At 40.8% G+C, this 24,587-nt stretch overlaps 1 protein-coding gene across 1 annotated transcript in view; it reads left to right on the forward strand.

The window, feature by feature from the left end:
• The window catches only part of HIP1 (huntingtin interacting protein 1), a 174,165-nt gene that overhangs the window by 92,681 nt on the left and 56,897 nt on the right, over window positions 1-24,587 (forward strand). Inside the window, exons 8-13 of the mRNA XM_077480445.1 lie at window positions 1,772-1,912; window positions 12,762-12,819; window positions 12,956-13,031; window positions 16,657-16,797; window positions 20,276-20,373; window positions 22,193-22,265. Coding sequence (XP_077336571.1) covers window positions 1,772-1,912; window positions 12,762-12,819; window positions 12,956-13,031; window positions 16,657-16,797; window positions 20,276-20,373; window positions 22,193-22,265 — 587 coding nt within the window. The remainder of the gene's footprint in view (window positions 1-1,771; window positions 1,913-12,761; window positions 12,820-12,955; window positions 13,032-16,656; window positions 16,798-20,275; window positions 20,374-22,192; window positions 22,266-24,587) is intronic.

Raw genomic sequence — 24,587 nt, forward strand, 5'->3', positions numbered from 1 at the left:
GCTGAGACGGGTGTCAGTCAGACGTGGTGCCTGGACTGATTTCTGTGACATCGGCAGAGAGCGTACTTTAGACTGCTCTCTGCTGAAAATGGGTCACAGGAGTGCAAAACTAATTTTGATCAATAGGAGAAGCCCAGCCAAACAAAATTTTACTGGACTTCTCCTTTAATTGTTTTAACCTTTTTATTTTTTTACATTCCTTCAGTTGCTTCCTGGTTTCTGGCCTAGACCAAAATTATGTCATACATCCCAGGAGTCATGCTAAGCACGCCCTCCTACCTGCAGCGTCTTTATAAATATAATACACTACCTTTCCTAATCTTTTATCACTGTGCAGGTGCTTGTAGTATCCATTGGACTCATTTTGTTTTCTGCCAATGGGGAAATGTGAGCACTTGGAGGCATAGTTATAAAGAAGCAGCACACTATAATTTAGGCCTGGTTCACACCTATGCAGGTTGCAGTTTGCATATTCAAGGTACATTTTGCATTTTTCAATACACATTTTTGATCCGTTGAAGTCCATGGAACCAAAAACCACCAAAAAGTCCTTGGCCCTTTCCATAAAATGCACAGATATGAACGTGACCCATAAAAAACCATGTTAAATGGACTGTAGTGTGTTTCTGTCAAACTGAAGACACACTGAAAAATGCATAGGTGTGAACCAGGCCTTAGGCTAATTGTTTTAGCCAGATTTAAATACTATTCAGTAGCTAACTGGCATGACAACTTGTAAAAAAAGGTAATCACACCTGCCAAACTGTAAAAAAACAAAAAACTTTCTGAACTTATAAATAGTTACATTCAGCATGGTTATACTAAACATAATAATATTTTGTTCTCAAAGATCACGTACAGCACTTTATCAATGTAGCTTACTTAAATTAAATACAGAAAAAATGGCTAAACAGATTACAAAACAGCAATTAGTAAAATGGAAAGATGCACACTGACAGCAACGGAGCCTCAGATTTACTCTATCTGCATAGGTTGCAAAGACACTTGAAGATTCACAACTGTGTCTGCATGACAAGCAATGCGATTTAAAGGGACTCATGCCATTCCTTATAATATCCCATATAACAGTTCCTGTAAGTAGAGGCCATTGTGAGCCCTTTATTGTACCCTCTCTCCTGCAACAGTTATCTAACAATCACTAGATAGCAGCAGTGAAAAATGTGTACAGATTGACATTTTACCTTCAGAAGTTGGTGTGTTCAGCTTGCTCCATGCCTCCTATCTTGATTGTCTTGAATTCTTTTTTTTTTTGGTTGGCAGACCCCAGGCAATAGAAAAAAAAAATTGTTCCAATGAATGGAGAAAAGAGGAAAGCAAGTTAAGGCAAATATACACAGCTACACTACTGCTAAGTATTCTTTTACAGGAGAAAGAAAGCAATAAGGAGCTTACAACATGATCTCTGCACAGCTACTGTTAGGTGGGATAGCAATAGTTATGACATATGTCACTTTAACATTTCCTGTTAATGCAAATGATACTTCAAGAGCCTGTATGGACATATGGAGACATCGTACTGTAGGTATTTACATAGGTGATTATTGTACAACCTGTATTTACAATGTCATAGCTGTCAGTAAACTGGACTAATAACATAATTGTCGGATCTTATAATAAAAGTTGCTCCTTTTGCCTTCTCATTTCAAAATGAAATTCCATAGCTTCCTAGTTTAGCAGAGCATCATGGGAATATGTAGCTAAGTAGAATGTATTTAATAAAAGTTAATTACTTTTTCTAATTTCTTTACAGTTTTTAAATCTTTGGACATGTCGCGTTCAGTGTCTGTTACTGCAGCTGGCCAGTGCCGCCTCTCTCCTCTCATACAGGTCATCTTAGATTGCAGCCATCTGTATGATTACACTGTGAAATTACTTTTCAAGCTGCACTCATGTAAGTATTTTGAAGAGAAGAGAAGCTGCTTACCATAACAACATTAAAGTGATACTATAGTCTTGTTTTTTTTGTTGTTGTTTTTGTTAAAAATTACAAACATGTTATACTATAGTGGTTTCGCACAGAGCAGCCCTGTTCCTCCTCTTCTCTGTTCCCTCTTCGGGGCTCCTGATCCCTCCCTCCTGATGAGTGCCTCCAAAGCAAGCAACTTGCTATGGGGGCACTGGAGCTGAGCCACAACTCTGTGTGTCCATTCAGACACGGACCCATCGCTTGGACCGCCCCCCCCCCGTTGGCTCTTTGACTTTGACAGCAGTGGTAGCCAATGGTGCTTCGCTGCTGTGTCAGCCAATAAGGAGGGACGGCTGAGTTTTGTGCAACATCACTGGATCGAAAATGAACTCAGGTAAGTATGAGGGAGGCTGCTGCACACAGAAGATTTTTTGTCTTAATGGACAGAATCCATTAAGATAGAAAAAAAACCTTCAGCCTTTACAACCACTTTAAGGATTCAGTGGAGGCTGTAATGAGAGAATATCTGTTCTGTCATTGCTAGTCCTTTACTGAAAATGTGAGATGTCTGGCTGTCTTGTTGATCCTTGGTATCATTGGTAGGTTACTGACCTGCAGCTTTTAAAGACAGATCTTGTGAGCTGAATTCAGGTTCTGGGTCAGTAAAGATGTAGTGAAGGTAGATCAGCATCTATTAAAGGGAATTGGAATTGGTTGCAAGGGTTCCTTTTATAACAGATTCACACTAACTTTATTACAAAGGCCATAAACTAAATTAAGTTAGTATTGTTCTTAATTGGCTCAGTTTCACAAAATATTTGGAAAAATGATATTGGGATGTACTGCCACCAGCAGAAGTGGTTAAAAAACAATAGCTCATCATTGCTGGTGAGTAAACCCTTTCACCTCCTTAAAGAGCTTTGTTTTTAGTCTAGTCTTAAAGGGGTTGTAAAGGCAAATGTTTTTTTACCTTAATGCATTCTATGCATTAAGGTGAGAAAACATCTGACACTGCCGGCGCCCCCAGTCCCCCCGTTTTACTTACCTCACCCCTCGAAAATCCCGCGCTCGCCCCCGATGTCCTCTTCACCGTTCAGCCTGGCCGCTGTTTGGCTGGAGTGGATGGATGGAAAGCAGCGCAGCCATTGGCTAGCGCGGCTGTCAATCACATCCACTGACACGGAGCGCCGGGGCCATGTGATACAGCGAGCGGCTATAGCCGCCGGCTGTATCAAGGGACCGCGCCCTCAGGTGCTTCTCACCATGCGAGGGAGTTAGCATGAATGGGAGAAGTACCTGCGGGAGGAAGTCGAGACAGCCGCCGAGGGACCCCAGAAGAGCAGGCTCGAGGCCACTCTGTGCAAAACGAGCTGCACACTGGAGGTAAGTATAACATGTTTGTTATTTAAAAAAAATATAATGTTTTACTTTACAATCCCTTTAAGCCAGGGATCTCAAACTGGCGGCCCTCCAGCTGTTGCAAAACTACAAGTCCCATGAGGCATTACAAGGCTGACAGTTACAAGCATGACTCCCCTGGGCAGAGGCATGATGGGACTTGTAGTTTCACAACAGCTGGAGGGCCGCCAGTTTGAGACCGCTGCTTTAAGCAGTTCAGATATAATTCCCCGTACTAGTATTTCGTTCCTTGTTCCTTTCTATTGTTTCCTTGTAAGAAATCTTTTTTATATATTTCTACCATTAAAGATAATATTCTTGCCATTCTTCTGGCTGGTGAAATGTCTGATAATGTAGATCCTGGTAGTCTCCAAAGTTCCAGCCATTGAGTGCATGGGATTCCTTGTTGCAACGTGTGGGAATGGCTGTGACAGCTTTGGCAAGGCCAGCCTGTGGAGGTTTAACTTCTGGGTACACATGAACAGTTACCTTGGGCTTTCCTGTCACAGTGAGGTTGATTTAGTGAGGTTGATTTACTAAAACTGGAGAGTGCAAAATAGGTGCAGTTCTGCATAGAAACCAATCAGCTTCCAGGTTTTTTGTCAAAGCTTAATTGAACAAGCTGAAGTTAGAAGCTGATTGGCTACCATGCACAGCTGCACCAGATTTTGCACTCTCCAGTCTTAGTAAATAAACCCCAGTGTCTGCCTTAGGCAAGCAGCACCCTGGTTGCAATGAGTGGTGCTCTGCTCTTTCTCCTGGTGGAACCTCGGTATCCTGACATGGGCAGTGATATGGTAAGCGGAGGGTCTCCAGTATTGTCTTCTCCTCTTCTCCTGTTCATGGAATATGATTCTTCCCCCTCTCAGAGGTTACACTGTGGAGGTCCTCTCTGGTGGTGTAGGGAATATGCTTACTGTTATGCCCCCCTGGGTAATATCTATCACTGCTACTACCCTTTTGGGGGACTTAGGAGAAGTTCTTGAATGATTGCTGCATAAAGACACTGTATCAAGAACAATGTTTTCTTGTCTCTTTAGGCTGGGCCCTTTGGGGTGAAGGCTGTAATCTGTATACACCTCTTTGGGAGCATCAGCGCCATTTTGGTTTTAGGCACTTTGCTCTTTCTTGCCGCACTGTTTTTTTTTCCAGTTTCTAGGACAGCCACCCACCCTCCTGCTGTGCATGAGGCCACTTTCTACAAGGGCCTTCTCATGCAGCTGTTGTAAATACCTCTTTGTCCCCCTATTTGCTGTACAAGGGCACATAGGGGGAAATCACTCCTGTGCTTTGGAGTTCCTGTGATGGGTTACAGTGCACTACACTGTGTGGATTATGGGGCTGTTTTGGAGGGAAGTCTGGGGGTGGGTTTCTCTGTATCCATCCTTGGATTCATTTGAACGTGTTTAAAGTCAGTTCAAGCCCCCAGGTGCTCCTTCTCTCTCTGCTGCCTCTGATTATGGGGCTTTGTAGGTCACTATGGTGGTTAATCCACAATCCACAGATGCAAACCTGTTTTGAGGATGTACATTCATCCTCTAACCTTGCCTTGCCCCTGCCCTTGCCTTTGACACCCATTCTACAAATGTTTTTCACTCCTTTTTGATGATTTTATCTGCAAGTGTGGAAAATGTTTTCAATTCACTATCCCTTTGAGGATTACCAGTGCTTCCTCTGCTTTGTGATTGGTTTGTTGCAGTTGTTTTTACATTTTTACTATTGCCCTTTCTTATAAAGCACTAATTTTCATGCATGCGCAGTAGGGAACGGCTGTGCAGTTGAAAGGCTTCACTGCCCATCTCCCTTAGTGGAGATGGAGGCGGCAGCATTCAACAGCCGATTCGAAAATCAGCTGGGGTTCCCACATCACAGGCTCCCTGGACAGGTAAGTGTCCATATAGTAAGTGTCAGCAGCTACAGTATTTGTAGCTGCTGACTTAAATTTTTTTCCCCCAGGCTGGAACTCCTCTTTAACCACTTCCTGCCCGGCCTATAGCAGAACGACTGCCAGGAAGTGGTTCAGTTAACCTGACTGGGCATCATATGACGTCCAGCAGGATAAGCCGCGATCACACGCCTGTGGGGGCACACACATCTCCAATTTAGGTAAAGAGTCTCTGATGGATGATCTGATCTGATGTGTCCAATCACAGTGATTAGTGTAAACAGGAAAAGTCGTGTATTGGCTTTTCCTCTACTTGTGCTGACAGACGCAGGAGAAGAGAGCTGATAGGCTGCTTTCCTGACGGGGGGGGGGGGGTCTGCACTGATTGATTTCATTGCAGCCCCCATGGATGCCCACCCAGGTCCACCAGGGATGCCCACCCATGGCTAGCAAGAATGCCCACCCATGACCACCAGGTAGGCCCACTAGAGCCCAAAAGGGATGGCAATAATTGCCAAATAGGGATGGTACTCTGTGCCCATCAGTGATGCCTGCCAGCACCTCTGATCAATGCTGCCTATCAGTGCCATCTATAAGTGCCACCCATCAGTGCCGCCTATACGTGCATTCCAGTGCCACCAATCAGTGCCATCTATGTGTGCCCATCAGTGCTGTATACACGGTCGGAGATTCTGACAGAATATGTCCTATCAGACCGTTTTGTCGGATAATCCGACTGTGTGTGGTCTCCATCGGACTCCGACGGACCAAGTTTTCCAACTTGTCCGTAAAATTTTCCGACAAAATGCTCCGATCGGACATACTCCGATCATGTGTAGCCTACTCCGACGGACAAAGTGCCACGCATGCTCAGATCAAATTCCTAGACCAAAGCTATTAGCTACTAGCCTGAATGTAGTCCCGTCGTAACTAAATAATGTCATCACGTTATGTACAATTGGATTTTCCGACAACTTTGTCCGACCGTGTGTATACAACAGTTTCGGACAAAATCCGTCGGACAAAATCCAACAGATTTGGTTGTCAGAATGTCCGACCGTGTGTACAAGGGCTATCAGTGCTGCCTATCAGTGTTGCATATAAGTGCTATCTGATCAGTGCCACCTCATTAGTGCCAATCAGTACTGCCTCATCAGTGCCCGTCAGTGCAGAAACAAAGAAAAAACTTTTTTCTTCTTCAAAATTTTCGTTCTTTTTTTTTTATTTGTAGCACAAAAATTAAAAACCCCAGAGGTGATCAAATACCACCAAAAAAAAGCTGTGTGAAAATTTAGTTTGGGAACAGCGCACACGACCACACAATTGTCATTCAAAGTGTGAGAGAGCTGAAAGCTGAAAATTGGTCTGAGCAGGAAGGTTTATAAGTGTCCTGTATTGAAGTGGTTAAACTACTAGTTTGCGATCTGTATTTAGATGCTGTGTATAGATTTCAGAAGCTGCAGCAGCACCACCTAGTGTCTGTATATTACCTACTACAGCTCCTGCACCTGTTGTATGGCTTATGGACCTGAATAATTTTTACATTTCAGCTCTTGATTAAGCAATTACTTATTTCTTACTTAGAATACCAAAGTAACACATATACCATTGATTTATAGACACATAAAACTTTCTTATGGCAATATTATTAAAAAAAATATTTTCTATTGTATTCTAAATGCAAATCCTTTCTTCTGCTCTGATTAGTGTTATTTTAAAACAGCTATTTTAAATATAGATTAAGGCTCTTTTTTTTTAAGGTAAAAAATTGCTGGAAAAATGACTGGATTAAAAACGCTGGTAATAGCTTTTTGCAGTAGCGTTTTAGTGGGGTTTTAGGAGCGTTTAGGTGCATTAGCATTTTATTGGCATTTTTGTAGTAAAAGGAAAAAAAAGCTCAAAAAACACATTTAGCAGCATTTAGGAGAGTTTTTGCTGGAAAAACACCCAAGGAAACTCTACAAAAACAATTTTTTCCTGCTCCTAGATGCTGAAGTTTAAAAAATGCTAATAGCCTAAAGTAGTGTGCATGGACACATAGGATAACACGATTTAGCTCATAGAAGCAAAAAAAAATTGCTAACAGCTTCTAGGAGTTTAAAAAACCATTAATGTGCATGGAGCCTAAATGTTCACATTTTTTTCATTTGTAACTGCATATAATAACACTAAAATTATATTTCTGGTACAAAGCTAGCAAAGGTATTTACAAATGAAATAAAGGCTTTTTAAATAAATCTGTATTTTGCTCCAAAATTGCCCAAAGCAAAATTCTCATAAACAAACAAAAGTTTTAGGTTTGAATGTTAAAAAACGTGTAAAAGTCTGTAAAAAAATTATAGATGATTGAAAAAGGGAACAAATAGCTTTCAGCAACTTTGAGGGCTGTATAAATTGTATGCAGCATTAGCTAAATACAGTACATGGCGCTTTGGCAGCAGGACGGGAGCTTCCCATCATGCTTCCAGAACAAAATCAGGCTTAGCGCCACCAAGGTGTTCACTAAGAGCTGTATATTCTATGAATGATTACAAACCTTCCACTGATTGGCTGAGGAGGAGAAATGGGCAGATGTCACAGTCTCCAACTCAGCCAATTAGAGGAAGCTTTGTTTTGATTCATAAAATGCAAAGCTCCCTCTGAATGGCTGAGCAGTGCTCACTCCGACTCGGTTTTGATTGAGGAGCATAAAAAAGATCCCATTTCACTGTCGGAACACAGTGGTCTTTACTGTATGTAGCTGAGAATACATACATTTCATACAGCATCAGCATCTATTAGTGAAGTAAATAGGTTATTTGTACCAGCTTGGTCCAAACAAACTATTTAAACTTCACTTAAACATGAAGATCAGCTTTAAAGAAGAATTATCACAATTTTTTTTACATTATTTTATTACTGATGGGACAATGTACAGGTAGGTAGCACTTTGTCCCATCTTAATAGGTTCCCTAAAATACTTGCTGCGATGTTAGACATGGTTGTACTTTGTCCCATCGGGAACTAATTATTCCAAAAAATATGTGATAATTGTATTTTCATAGCACTTTATTTTATTTAAAAATATATTTTTTTCTTTTTTCACTTGCTATGTTCCTAGAACATTATATGCAGATAAAATTATCCTTTTTGATCTGCGTGCAAAAGAACTTTACAATATGCCCTAATATGCACTATATTCTTACAATGTATTTTTGAATGACGCTTGCAGACACTATTTGCAGGCTTTGTAGGACACTGTCCAGGACCCAGCTGTCAAACTGACAGCTGTTCCAACTATTTCACTGAGCTAATGATGTGGTAAGCCCAAGGTACCCAGATAGAATTTTTTTTTTTTTCAATGTTCTTACTACACCCAACATCTTCGCTAGTTTCAGTACAACAAACAAGAGGTCCACACTACTCACAGGTGATCCGGCTCCAACAGTATCATTTCCTTACTGCAGGGTGCTCGCCATGTCGCAACTGAAGCAATAATGAAAGGAAAGTTCGGATGGCTTCACACCAAACTGAGATCCAAACGCCTTTATTCACATAAAGCCATGAAGAACATGAGGAGCACTACATGTAAAAGCAAGGAAGACACAGCTTACATGTTTCACACATGAATTGTGCTTTGATAAAGCACAATTTGTGTGCGAAATATGTAAGCCATATTTTCCTTGTACATGTAGTGCTCCTCATGTTCTTCATGGTTTTATGTGAATAAAGGTGTTTGGATCTCAGTTTGGTGTGCAGCCAACCGGACTTTCCTTTCATTATCTTCATTAGTTAAACAACAAAGTGAAAGAAGTTGTGAGAGCAGACTGTATAATTTAAGTTACTGAGGTCTCTTGTGTGAGTGATCAGTCATAACATTCTGGGTTTCGAATCGTAAGTCTTACATGAGTGCATCAAAACTGATACATGAGCCATGCAACTGTTGTACTCATTCACCCTCTTATTATATCCATCGGGAATAGATCTCTCACTAGAATTTTTGGCTTTGTGGCTTGCAATGGTGATTACATTTTAAAGTCATCTTTGCAATTTAAGTAAAACATCTAGCAGAGTGGAGACACCCAACTTTGTGGTGGGAGGTAGGAAGACCTGGAAACAGCAAAGATCTCCTCACACCAAAGCCTCTGAAAGTTGAGCAATTATTCTGTCTTCTAGCACCTACTCAAAACCCAAATATTTGCACTGGGTTGACTATCTCTTTACTCTAAATAAAGCTCCATACAACAGGAAATACATTGGAGAACTATTCTTCTTGACCTCCTCCTCAGGTTGTAACTCGGCCAAGTTTGTATGATATCTGCAGCTGTATTGATTTAAAGGAAGGCTGACAGGAAAACCTCAATTATAAAATTTGTCAATTCACTTTCTGTAGTTGGTAAGATTTTTCCTGTAAGTGTCAGTCATACCTCAGTATGATCAATAACTTGTCTTCTGATTTACTCTATTAAAAGGGGACAGCAGTACAAAGCAACCAGGGTTTTAGAAGGGTTTTTTTTTTTTTTCTTCCTTCACAAAATGCATTCTCATCCCATTTTTTATTGTTGGTTGTATTGTATTTATCATTGTTTCTCTTCCTGTTAATGTTAAAACCAGCTGAAGTCATCCCTCCACTTCATTGATATGGTGGATCAGGACCTACTATGACCATTTCATCCATTTTTACTTCTCTAGTTCAGAAATGTTAAATGGTTAGGATAAACCCCCCCCCCCCACCGATCTCCTGTCTTTTCTGCCTCTTCTCCTCCATTGCCCCCCCCCCCCCCGGCTTATCCAAGACTCACAGGTCCAGGTGAGAGTATTCTTCTCCTGGCTAGACTCGTTAACCTCGTCCCATATTGTTCTGCTTTTATTAAATAAGATATGACTATACCCCAAATAATGTACAGATGTATGTAGATATGCGACACACAGCATCTTTTCCTTCTTTGGCCTCTATTGTAGAAAGCATCAATTCCTTTGAATAATGCTAGCACTAAATCATGGCTGGATGACTTCTTTCTGCTGTTGTGGATGGTCTTTGACCATTTTTGTAACAAATGTAATTACCCTGGACACTGCCACTCCTTGAGATCCCTGTAGACTACATTACCTCTCAACATCTTTTCTACCCCCTGCTGTTTTTTCCATAGAAATAGGATTCAGCATGAGGTATACTGAGGAACCTGCATCCCAGATAGGCTGCTGGTAACCTGTGAGCAACCATAGCGTGATTAAATAGCCCAAGGTAACAGGTCTACTTAAAGAGTAACTCTACTGTTGAGAAAAAAGAATCCCCTCTGAGTGATCTATGTACATTGCAGGGGTTTTAACAAAGTTTTTGCAGATTCCTACCTTTTATTATTCTGAATAAATCACTGTGTGTTTGTTTGTGCCCATGTGGGAAGGGAATCTAATGGGAGTGGTTTCTTAACCACTACAATACAGGGCACTTTCGCCCCCTTCCTTCCCAGCCCAATTTTCAGCTTTCATCGCTCTAGCGCTTTCAGTGACAATTGCGCGGTCATGCTACACTGTACCCAAATGACATTTTTATCATTTTGTTCGCACAAATAGAGCTTTATTTTGGTGGTATTTATTCATGACTCCGTTTTTTATTTCTTGCGATATAAGCGCAAAAAAGCGGAAATTTGGAAAAAAAACAATATTTCTTTTTTCTATTTTAAAAGAAATCCAATAAAATCAAATTTTGTCATAAATTTAAGCCAAAATGTATTCTGCTACATGTTTTTGGTAAAAAAAATTCCGTTAAGTGTATAATAATTGGTTTGTGTGATCACGGACATATGTACGCAAATGATCATGTACATATGTGTGCAGGTGATCACGTACATATGTGTGCAGATAATCATTGGAACATGTGATTTTAGTGGGACATATGTGGGGGACATGTTTTTATTATTAGGGACATGTGTTTTTATTTTTTGGGGACATGTATGTTTTGGGGACATGTGTGTTATGGGGACATATGTGGGGACTGTGTTTATACTGTGTGGTGTGTTGTGTGTTTACACTAGACTGAAGATCAGTGAGTAAAAAGCTGTAAAAAACAGCTCATACTCACTGATCATCAGCCGGCTGCAGCAATCTGCTCTCCTCTCCTCAGCGATGACTTCTGTGTGAGGAGAGGAGGAGCCGATTGCCTAGCAACCGGCTGTTTGTTTACATCACATGACGGCCGTGATTGTACACGGCCGTCATCTGATCAGGAGGGCCAATCACAGAGCCCTCCTGCCGATCTGAGATGCGCCGTGTCCCGGTGACACGGGTGCATCGGGATCGCGCCGCTGCGCGGGCACGCGCGCGCGATCCCGCTCCTCCTGATGGACGTTCCTGAACGTCCTATCAGGAGTAGATGGCTCCCACCCGGCCGTATATGTGCATTGGCCGGGTGGGAAGTGGTTAATTATCAGTCAGCTGTTGCACCTGCAGGACACTAATGAGAAAAGCTGCTGGGCCGGCATCCCTTTAGACGTGATTTCCTATTGGGGGTATCTCACCAAAATAACAATTTGGTTGCGGGGGATGCCTGAAATCAACCTTCAGGCATCGTAGGGCAGATTTCTGGGAAAATCGGTGAGCCAATTGCACAAGCAAGAAATTATGTTTCTGAGGGGCGTTCTGTACACATTTTGTACCTCTAGGTACATACCTCCCAACTTTTTGAGATGGGAATGAGGGACACCTATCATCAAATGTATGCAGGCATAGGATACACCCCTTGCCATGCCCAATTAAAGTAAAATTGTACAAAAAAAACAAAATTGGTTAAACCCACAAGGGCTTTTTTACCACTACTATTCCTTTATATTGGCTTTTAGAATTTACAAATGCAGCAATTTAGAATTTGGATGAAACGTTTAGCACTGGGAAACACTTTTTGAAAGATAAAAAGTGCATTTTATATACAACTATATAGATCAGACCAAAATGAGGGACAAATGAGGAGGAATGGGGGACAGAGGGACATTACTCCAAATCAGGGACAGTCCCTCGAAATCAGATACAGTTGGGAGCTATGTAAGTAGTCATATTGCATTGCATTTCACAAAAAATTGCAGAGCTACAGATTGAAAAGGAAAAGTAATATTTAATAACTTTCAATTACAATATGACTTGTGCCGCAATTGTATACGCTTTATTATTTTTTCTTTTTTTTTTTTTCCCTCATGAAACTGCAGTTACCTTTAAAATAGCTGCCTGGCCTGCTGTACATACTTACACCTGACCTAACCTACCTCTCCCTTGATAATTAACATTCTTCCTGCACCAATATGACATTGCTGGCTGCCCAATAGATCAATAATCAAGTACCAGTCATGTTGCAGGAAGGGGAGTCCACCTGCCCCCATAAACAGTATTTCACATTGATCTTCACTCCTGATAGCTGGGCAGCAAAGGGAAAACAAGTGTAAGCAGTTTATGGAGCCAGCAGTAAAGTTAACCATTGCTTTATGTTGAATGGACAAAACACAGGTTTGCTTTAACCATTTCCATATGAAACTGACCTCCTGTGAAGCTCTGTGTTTTAAGATAACTTTTTGTGTATTTTAGGCCTCCCCACAGACACATTACAGGGGCATCGAGATCGCTTTATGGAACAATTTCAGAAGTAAGGAAAATCCCGCTGTAACACATTAGATAATTATTCATGTTTTAAATATAGAACTTTAGCTGTCTATATAAAAACAATTGGATGGGGCAAAAAGGATGGTAGTATTCATATATGTTATTTTTTTTCTATGCAGGCTGAAAGATTTGTTCTACCGTTCAAGTAACCTACAGTACTTTAAACGTCTGTTACAGATTCCCCAGCTTCCAGAGGTAAGCTTTCTGTTTTTTTTAAAATAAACTTTAACCACCAGAAGGTTTTACCTCCTTCATGACCAGACAATATTTTTTGCTATTCAGCACTGTGCTACTTCAACTGGCTATTGCGTGGTCATGCAACACTGTACTAAATTACATTTATATGATTTTCTCCACACAAATAGAGCTTTTTTTTGGTGGCATTTGATCACCACTAATGTTTTTTTTTATTATATAAATGAAAAAATTTCAAAAATGTATTTTCTAACTTTTGGTTATAAAACATATCCAATAGAATGAAATTTCTTCATAAACGTAAGCAAAAATGTATTCTGCTACATGACTTTGTTTTAAGAAAAAAATCCCAGAAAGCGTATATTAATTGGTTTGTATGAAAAAATTATAGCATCTAAAAACTATGGTACTGTACATATACTAGAATTTATGAAGCTATAGACACTATGCTGCTAATAGCTGTGATCAGCGACTTATAGTGGGACTGTGATGGCGTGGTGGGCAATCTGGAGCTTAAAGACATTGGCTAAGAGGGTCACTAATTGACACTGACATCACAAGTGACTTTAATACAGTGTTAACACTGTACACTGTGCTAATGACACTAGCTGGGAAGGGGTTAACATCAAGGGAGTAACTATGTGCCTAACAAGTATAATGTGTGCTGATTTTGCTAACAGATTTGACTGCTTTTTCTTCCTCAACTAAAGGCCCATACACACGATCAGACTTTTTGACAACAAACATGCAAATTAGCTGTTTTGGAGCAACATCCGACTGTGTGAACGCTCCATCGAACAAACTTTTTTGGTTTTCATCAGACTTTTGTTGGCTGTGCGAACGGACAAACTTTCTGGCAACAAAAGTCCGATGGAGCAAAGTCTGATCGTGTGTACAGAAAACCATAGGACTTTTGTACAAAGTACAAACAGGCATGCTCAGAACCAATGCAAAAGATCAGACAACAATACAGAAGTTGACCAAAGGTGGCGGTAAAGAGCAGAAAAACCACATGATTTGGTGAAAGTTGGCTGAAAAAGTCCTGCTGTGTGTATGCAATACAAGTTCAGGGCCGACGCCCTTTGTACAAAAATCCAAGGGAAAGTTTGTACAAAGTCCTATCGTGTGTATGAGGCTTTAGAGTTGATTTCAGGGAGTAGAAACAGCGAGATTGATCAAGACAGACAATCAGCAGGTGTACAGCCATAATTATTCGCTGCTCCCTGCTGACAAACTCCTGCTGTGTCCAATCACAGCACAAGTCAGCAGGGTGTGCGGCCACCAAACCAGGAAGTACACTATGATGTACGGGTGCATCAAGGTGCCTCTACTGTGCGCAGGTGGCAAGTGGTTAAATAGCATTAAACTAGGAACAGTAAACAGTAGTAACCTGTGGCAAGTGCATTGTAGCCAAAGAAGCATGATTTCTGATTGGTTGCTGCGAGTTACATCCATGTGCACATTTTCTTTGCCTTATTTACTAAATCTTAGAATGTAAACCAGTGTTGAGCTAAAACTAAATGACATCAATTTATTGTGAGCAAGAAATCTTACAATATAGAAAAATGAGAATATGTTTATCTTGATACATTAAATAGGCTTAAGGTTTAGGTAATGGTAACAAGAATAAAATAATATTAATTATGTGGTGGGACTGAACTAATTTTAAATTATTTTAGAAGCGTTATGCCACTAAATATGTAAAAAAATCTTCTATGTTATCATCTTAGAACAGTTGCCAGTGGGGTCACCACAATATTCTTCTGTAATAGTGTTTAAAATGTATGTAAACCCCAACAATGAACTTTCCTTATTTTTTATTTTTGGTCTTTTAAATATACTAATGAAGGTGTTTTGTTATATCTGTTTGACAAGTGCATAAAATACCAGATTTTTTCCAGAAATCTTGTTAGTTGGCACATCAATGGTTATTACTTCCAGCTTGTTCTGTCGACACCCTCCCCCCCCCCCCCCCCCCGCTGTGATTGGACACAGCGGGAGCCAATCAGCAGGTCTGGCGGACCCACCGATCGCTCGGGAGACAGGCAGAAGGCAGTCTGCCTATGTCCACAGTTCTGTGAGTGGGGAATTTTCAGATTTTGTGTTTCTGCTAAGCAGGAACACGGATCTTTACCTTTCCCCAGTCAAAGCACCTCCCCCACAGTTGGTAAGCACTCCCTAGGAACACATTTAACCCTTTGATTGCCCCTGATGTTAACCCCTTCTCTGCCAGTGTCATTAGTACAGTGACAGTGTATATTTTTTTAGCACTGTATTAGTGTCACTGGTTCCCAAAAAGTGTCAGTTAGGTGTCCGATTTATCCACCGCAATATCGCTGTCCCGTACTAGTACTACTAGTACTAGTAAAAAAAATTAAATAAAAAAAAAAAATATCCCAAAGTTTGTAGATGCTATAACTTTTGCGCAAACCAATCAATAAACATGTATTGAGATTTTTTTTATCAAAAATATGTAGCAGAATACATATTGGCCTAAATTGATGAAGAAATTTGATTTTATACATTTTTTTTATTGGGTATGTTTTATATCAGAAAGCATTGTTGTTTTTTCTTTTCAAAATTGTCATAAAAACTATTGCTTTTTTTGTTTAGTAGCGCAAAACTGCAGAGGTGATCAAATACCACCAAAAGAAAACGCTATTTGTTGGGAAAAAAAAGGACAAACATTTTATTTGGGTACATTGTCGCACAAATGTACAATTGTCAGTTAAAGAAATGCAGTGCCGTATCGCAAAAAATGACCTGGTCATGAAGGGGGTAAAACTTACCAGAGCTGAAGTGGTTAAAGGGAAACAACTCAGGAAATATGCATGTATTCCAGAGATCTAGTAAACAGCAATAGGGAAAAGAGCATGTGCGAAGTGTGATAAGTTATTACAACCAGTTTGAAGGTTTCTGATTGGTTGTGTTACTGCACTTTGCTCATCATAGAATGTGTGACATTAATGTATTTTTAATACATAGATTGGTTATGGACTATTATAACATTAAAGCGGAGGTCCACCCTAAAGTGGACCTTCCACTCATCGGAACCCTCCCCCCCTCCGGTGCCACAATCGGCACCTTTCAGGGGGGAGGGGGTTGCAGTTACCTGGATAATCCAGGTAACTGCACCCACTTCCGGGATAGCTCTCTGCGGAAAGGGGCGTAACTTACGCCCCTTTCCGCAAGTGCCCGCCCCTTCCCGCAAGTGCCCCGCTGCCTGCTGGGAAACACACAGATCCCAGAGGCAGCGGGGAGCGTCCTTATTGCGCAGCGCGATTCGCGCATGCGCAGTAGGGAACCGGGAAATGAAGCCGAAAGGCTCCATTTCCTGATTCCCATAGCCAAGATGGCGGCGGCAGGACCCGACAGACGACCTAGAGATCGGCTTCGGGTGCCGACATCGCGGGCGCGCTGGACAGGTAAGTGTCACTATTTTAAAAGTCAGCAGCTGCAGTATTTGTAGCTGCTGGCTTTAAAAAAAAAAAAAAACGCGGAGTCCCGGTGGACTCCCGCTTTAATATTTTACCTTACTTCAGGATATACAGTATGTGGCTATGTCTGACAGGATCATCACAGCAAATATAGAATATTTTAATTGTACTTTTTGGTTTGATTGTAGAACCCACCAAATTTTTTGAGGGCGTCGGCCTTGTCTGAACACATCAGTCCGGTGGTTCTCATACCTACGGGAAATTCCCCTCCTGATGGTGAGACGTTAGTGGAGACAGATGATCTTGTTGGAATGGATTCATCTTCTCAGGTAGGTGATGATAGATTTTACTGGATATTGTCTTGTTAACACGGTGCAGTCTCAGCACAACTGATTGCACAAATATAATTGTTCTTTACATTGTCACATTACATGTTTGGAAGGTATCTTTGGGAATTCTTGCTGAGATTTGATGGCTTATTATACACAACTTTGTGCATGAAGACAGAGGTGCTAAGGGGAAACTTATATGGAGGTTCAGTTCGCACCAGAACACCGCAAACAGGCAAAAAGTTCTAGCGAACATGCAAACCCTATTAAAGTCTATGGGAAGTCTATGCAATTGTTTTTTTTTTTTTAAACGATTGATTTTTCAGGAGCAGTGATATGAATAATGCTTAATGTGAAAAAAATAAAAATGAAACATTCCTTTAAATATCATGCCTGGGGGATCCTCTTAGTCTGCCTGTAAAGTGATGTGTAGAACAGTGCCGCAGCAATAATGCCATTTTTAAAGGAAAAAAATCTCATTTAAACTTGCTTGCGGCTGTAATGTATTGCCGTCTCCCGGCTGCAATATAGTTGAAAAATCAAGGGAAAAAATTGAGTAGGCCCCCGCCCCAGTCCATACCAGGCCCTTTGGATATTAAGGGGAACAATTGATGGGAACAAGAGCCTCTTCCCGACAACCCTGGCCATTGGTTGTCAGGGTCTGCGAGTAGGGGCTTATTGGAATCTGGAAGCCCCCTTTAAGAAGGTGGCCACTAGATCCTGCCCCCCTATGTGAATGGGTATTAGATACATTTTATCCCTACCCATCCACCAAAACAAGTGTCAAAAAGTAAAAACCACAACAGGCAGTTTTTGAAAATTCCTTAATAAAAAAATAAATAAATAAAAAAGTGTCCTGCTATCTCCATCCATCTTCAATCACGCCACCCGACAGACCCGTAAAAAATTGAAAAAACAAAACAAAAAATACTCCGCCTCCATGGGAGGCCTTCTGGTGACTGTGGTCTTTTCGCTTTGAGAGCTCTTATATAGGGAAGGGCTGGGCCACCCTCTGACGTGACCGGATGACCCCACCCCTTCTGATGTTACATGATGTCAGAATGGGGCAGGGTCACTCGGTTACATCACCGGGTGGCCCCGCCCTTGCCTATAAAACAGCAGTCAAACCCAAGAGACAGCAGTCATGAGAGGCCTACCATCACGGCAGAGCTTTTACATTTTTTTTAATCCATCGGGCAGCATGATTGAAGATGGATAGACATCACAGGACACTTTTTTTTCTTTTTTAATAAAGGAATTGTCAAAAACTGTTTGTTGTGGTTTTTACTTTTTGACACTTTTTTTGGTGAATGGGTAGTGGTACAATGTACCCGATACCCATTCACATGGGGGGGGGGGGGGGGCTCGTTCCCCCCCTTTCCTGGCCTGCCAGGCTGCTTGCTTGGATAAGGGTTCGGTATGGATTTTGGGGGGGCCCCATGTACATTTTTTTTTAAATTGTGGCGTGGAGTTCCCTTAAAATCTATGCCAGACCCAAGGGGCTTGGTATAGATTTTGGGGAGGACCCCATGCTATTTTAAAAAAATGCTTGGCGTGGAGTTCCCCTTAAATCCTACACCAGACCTAAAGAGCCTGGTATGGGTTTTCTGGCCTGCCAGGCTGCTTGCTTGGATAAGGGTCTGGTGTGGATTTTGGGGGGACCCCATGTAATTTTTAAAAAAAATTGTGGCGTGGAGTTCCCTTAAAATCGATGCCAGACCCAAAGGGCTTGGTATAGATTTTGGGGAGGACCCCATGCTATTTTTAAAAAATAATTGGCGTGGAGTTCCCCTTAAAACCTATACCAGACCAAAAGTGCCTGGTATTGGTTTTTTTGGGGGGGGGGGGGGGGCACACAGTTTTTTTTTCTTAATTTTTTCATAGGGTTCCCTTTAACCACTTTAGTACACTATATTATATACTCTGCACTGTACTGTATACTCTGCACTGTATTATATATACTACACTGACTGCACTATATATTCTCCACTGTATTATATGTACTACACTGATGGCACTATATACTCTCCACTGTATTATATATATATACTACACTGACTGCACTATATACTCTGAACTGTATTATATATACTATACGGACTGCACTATATGCTCTGAACTGTATTATATATACTATACGGACTGCACTATATACTCTGAACTGTATTATATGTACTACACTGATTGACTGCACACTACACTAACTACCTGCCTAATCTCCATTCATTCACTATAAATGGCCACCATTTAAGCAGCAGCCTTATATAGTGTGGGGTTTGGACTTAGCCCTTGAGCCATGTTTGGCCGATCATGGCTTTCACATCACATTGCGCTGTGATTGCCCAAAGCATGCAGGTCAGGTGCATGCTTTGGTCAATCAGCAGCCATCAATGCACTGCGATCTCGCAGTTCATTATGGGGTGCTCTGTGGTGGGGAACTTGCCGCGAGCGCCCCATATGTTCGTTTGTTCTAAAAACCAACAAACACCCAATGTTCTACTCAAACATCGGGACCACTCCTAAAAATAACATGTGTAAGTGTGTAGGTTTATTCTATAACTTTGCAACAGTACTTAACAAATAATCGAAAACCAGTAATAAATTATTGAGCAGCTAAACTAGTAATAAATAGTAAAAATGTATTTATTTTTGTACTCATCCATTGGTATAGTGAAGGCAAATTCATTATTCCATTTCTACTGTGTGCTTTGCTATGTAGCACCCCCTGGATTTTCTCCCTAATACTCAGTCTCTTTATCAGCCCAAGGTTGTCCCTCTAGAAATGAGGGCTAAACCTCCCACACCAAAAAAATCAAGTGCCGTAGACAGATAGTAAATATCAGTTTCAGCGATGTCTTGATGAGTGTGCCTGGCCCCATAAAAACATAATTAAATCATAAGTAGAAAGTGGCTCATGTAAAGAGAAATTGCAGGAGCTACTGTGTAAAAGTTCCTGATGCTCTAAATAGGGTAGACAAGGCAGACAAAGGGCATACTTACATATAACATTATACTTTGGAAGTGTAGTATCGCATGCATTTAAAACAAAAGTTTTAACTATTCCTAAGTTCTGATTTCTTTTGAGAGATACTTTATATAGTTACCTTTTCCATTTAAAAATTTGAAAAGTTTATTTTTTTTAAATCACTCTTTCCTTTGCCCATGTAGCACAAAGGAAAAATGGTTACTTAACTTTTGCTCCACCATCAGCTGGTTGGGACAATAAAAGTGTCACTTTAATGTGCAGGGTCTTCATAATTTTTGTTCTTTATTATTAACAGTGTATTTGTGTTTCCGGTATACCATAATATAAAATGTTGCGGAATGTAATGGTCGTATGTAACTTAAAAATTATAACCCTACAGTATAACCTAAACATAAATATTACAATAGATATCACTTAGATTTACCTTGAAACATTTAGCATATAACATTTTAATTGTCATACACTAAATTTGTTTTTTTGTTTGAATTGCAGGGTATGCCTGAGAATAAGTTTGATGATATCTTTGGAAGTTCCTTCAACAATGACCCGTTTAATTTCAGCAGCCAAAATGGCATGACCAGGGATGACAAGTATGTTTTAACACATGTATATATGGTTAACTTTAAAATATGTGGATGTTCTGCATACTGTACTGAAATAGTGATTGTTACATTAAAGCTACCAAACCTAAAGGGCAGATATGAAAAGAAGACATTTACATTACCTTGCCGAGAGTTTGAGGAGCCCCAAAACTCATGTCACCCTATGGGAATTTTTTTAGGCTCCTGAGGTTGAGCCTGGGCCTGAACCCTTTTGTCTGCCTTGCCTTATAGTTACCAATAATGAGATTAGAGATGGTGGCAAATCCAAGCATTGGTTCCAGGAACTAAAGTTATTATTTGCATTTTAGAACACTGTAGATCAGGGGTGTTAAACTCTATTTCATTGTGGGCTGCATCAGTATTATGGCTGACCTCAAAGGGCCGGTTGTATTATTGCACTAAAAGTGTGAAGAACCTAAAGGGGCAATAAATACCAGCAATGTGTTATGTGCAGAGTCCAGGGATGCCTTATGTATAAAGTGCAGAGTTTAGGGGTGTGCTATGTATAGAGTTCAGTTTAAGGGGTGTGCTATGTACATAGTGCAGAGTTCAGAGGTGCGCTACCTCTGAACTCTGGGTTCAGGGGTGTACTTTGTACACAGTGAAGTTTCAGGCATGCCCTATGTACAGAGTGCAGAGTTCAGGGGTTAGCTGTGTACAGAGTGCAGTGTTGAGGAGTGCGCTACATACAGAGTGCAGGTTTAGGGAGGGGTGTGTTATGCACAGTATACAGGGTTCAGCTCTTACAGGCTGTCCACGTCTCACTTCCACCCCTCTCCCTGGGTGTGAGGGCCACATGAAATGGCCTGGCAGGCCAGATTCGGCTCCTGGGCCTTGTATTTGACATATGTGCTCTAGATTTTGAGGCTCCCAGGTAGCTCTGTAAGATGTCCATATTTTGTAGTGATCATCATCAAACAGAACACTTCAAGGAGCCGGTCCATTTACTGAGATGTGAAAATGCATTGGAGTAGACATTGAATGCAAAAGCAATGCAGAAGTTTGCTACACAGTCCCATATTTAGCAACCCATTGGAAATTCAGAGTTCAGCTTCCTAGCCATGGCTCTTGCTGTCTGGCCACTCCATAACAGACAGCCTGCCAGACAACTCACTGTCTGGCTTTCTGTTGGCCTATTAACTCAGAAGCTCTGTTATACTGATTCACTCTTCCTGGCTATTTTAATCACAAGCAGTCTCTCTTGACAGTTTTCCAGCCAGACCTCTAATTTGCACAAATCCCTATCTGTTCAGGCACAGTCTGGCCTGAATACACACCCATTGTGTCCCTCTCATATTCTGCCTCGACCCTGTGTAGGCATTTCCATTTCAGGCCCAAACACACCTGTCCTCAATTGGATCAGTCAAGTGACTACCTGTTCTATGCCAATTGCCATCTACCACATTTACATTGCTTTTGCCACTGCTTCTGTCACAATAGGTGCCTTTATTTGTCTACCTGTATTTAAACCTTAAAGGTAAGCACTTTTAATATGTTGTGTGTTGACCACCAGGATTTTTTCTGCATATTTTCGCAAGGACTTGTAGGATATAGACTTTGTTAAGTCCAAGTGGAGTTCTGGTCTGGTTCAGGTATGGTTTGATGGAAGTTTTCATCACATCTTTAAGGGCAAGAGAATTCACAATGTATAGTAACACTGGGGGAAAAAAATACTCTACTAGGTGTGGGTATTTAACAACATGCCTGATGTAATGTAGGTTTTGTTTTTATTTCATAAATCCGAAATAGAATGTCAATGACCTCCAACTTCTGTTGCTTTTTCTTTCTGTTAAATTCTTTGTCACAGAGATCGACTGATAGAGCAACTGTATAAAGAAATTGCCATTCTAAGAGATGAACTAGGAAACTTCAAAGCAGAGGTGAGATTTCAATCTCTCAAGATTGAAAAACTTATGAAAAAATGAATGAGAATGACAGTATTGTACACGGTCTTAGATAACCTATGCAAATGTTGGATGCATGTGATTTATGCTGTCATACCGACAATCGGAAAGTAAATACTTACTATAATGTTCTCTGTTTTTGGATCTTCAGCAACTCCATATCTAAGCTTGATTGACCTCATCAGCTCTAGGAAAAATATATGTTAAACTGTTAAAGCTAGCAGCTCGCAGTTACTGCGGGTTGACTTAACAGTACAAATGGCATACATTGCCTTGAAAAAGTATTCATACCCCATGAAATTTTACACATTTTGTCATGTTACAACCAAAAAGGTAAATGTATTTTATTGGGATTTTATGTGATAGACCAACACAAAGTGGCACATAATTGTAAAGTGGAGGGAAAATTATAAATGCTTTTCAATTTTTTTTACAAATAAATATGTGAAAAGTGTGGCGTGCATTTGTATTCAGCCCCCCTGCGTCAGTGCTGTGTAGAACCACCTTTCACTGCAATTACAGCTGCAAATCTTTTTGGGTAGATTTCTAGCAGCTTTGCACATCTAGAGAGTGAAATGTTTGCCCATTCTTCTTTACAAAACAGTTCAAGCTCTGTCAGATTGGATGAAGAGATCCAGTGAAAAGCAATTTTCAAGTCTTGCTACAGATTCTCAATTAGATTTAGGTCTGGACTTTGAATGGGCTATTCTAACACATGAATATGCTTTGATCTAAACCATTCCGTTGTAACTTTGGCTGTATGTTTAAGGTAATTGCCCTGCTGGAAGAAGAACCCCCACACCAGTCTCAAGTCTTTTGCAGACTTAGAAGAAACAGGTTTTCTTCTAAGATTGCCCTGTATTTAGCTCAATCCATCTTCCCATCAACTCTGACCAGCTTCCCTGTCCCTGCTGAAGAAAAGCATCCCCAAAATATGATACTACCACCACCATGTTTCACGCTGGGAATGGTGTGTTCAGGGTGATGTGCAGTGTTCGTTTTCCACCATACATAGCATTTTTGCACCTTCTTCTACATGTTTGCTGTGTCCCCCACATGGCTTCTTGCAAAATGCAAACGGGACTTCTTATGGCTTTTTTTTTTAACAATGACTTTCTTCTTGCTAGTCTTCCATAAAGGCCAGATTTGTGAAGGGGACCACTAATAGTTATCCTGTGGAGAGATTCTCCTACCTGAGCCATGGATCTCTGCAGCTCCTCTAGAGTTACCATGGGCCTCTTGGCTGCTTCTCTGATTAATGGTCTCCTTGCCCAGCCTGTCAGTTTAAGTGGATGGCCATGTTGGTAGCTTGCAGTTGTGCCATACACTTTCCATTTTCGGATGATGGATTGAACAGTGCTCCATTAGATGTTCAAAGCTTGGGATATTTTTTTTATAACCTACACCCGCTTTAAACTTCACAACTTTATCCCTGACCTGTCTGGTGTGTTCCTTGGCCTTCATTATGGTGTTTGCCCACTAAGGTTCTCTAACAAACCTCTGAATGTTTCACAAAACAGCTGTATTTATACTGAGAATAAATTACACACAGGTGGACTCTATTTACCAATTAGGTGACTTCTGAAGGCAATTGGTTAATTATTTAAATTACATAACCTGTTACAGTATATACAGAGACCAATATAGCTGCTCTTTGATTTCCGCTGGTATCTTAGAGTAACTGCAGTAACAATCATTCTTGGTGGGTTGTGTTTGGCTTATTGAGAATCTTCTGTGAATCCTGTGACAGTTTAGGAATTTATTTTCCCACCTCTGCAATCTATATATGAAATTGTTCTGACATTCTAACTGCTCAACTTTTCAAAATGCTTTGAAAAATACCAGGGCTCTCTTTCTATTAGATGCTTTTATTGGGACTGTTTGCTCTTTTATATGGGCTTCCCAGTTCTATGTTCTTGAGTTACCTTGTTTGGTTTGAAAATGTAAAAACTCATTGTGACATCATGTCAAGATGCCATCTCAAGACTCTTTTTTTGTCTCTTTTAAAAACTCCAGATCTGTGTCCTATGTCTGCAGAGACCTTATGTATCAGTGGTCCTCCTCCTTTTCTTTATCCAGCAAGTTGTCTTAGCCCTTGTACACACGGTCGGACATTCCGACAACAAAATCCGTCGGATTTTTTCCAACGGATTTTGTCCGAAACTGGTGTTGCATACACACGGTCGGACAAAGTTGTCGGAAAATCCGATCGTTTGGAACGTGATGACGTTCGGTCATTGCAACGGGACTACGTTGCGGCTAGTAGCCAATAGCTTTGGTCTCGTAATTTGATCTGAG

Source organism: Lithobates pipiens, unplaced genomic scaffold (genome assembly GCF_037356315.1).
Source record: "Lithobates pipiens isolate NorthernLeopardFrog02 unplaced genomic scaffold, aLitPip1_a1.2 Scaffold_16, whole genome shotgun sequence".
In the NCBI taxonomy this organism is placed as follows: domain Eukaryota; kingdom Metazoa; phylum Chordata; class Amphibia; order Anura; family Ranidae; genus Lithobates; species Lithobates pipiens.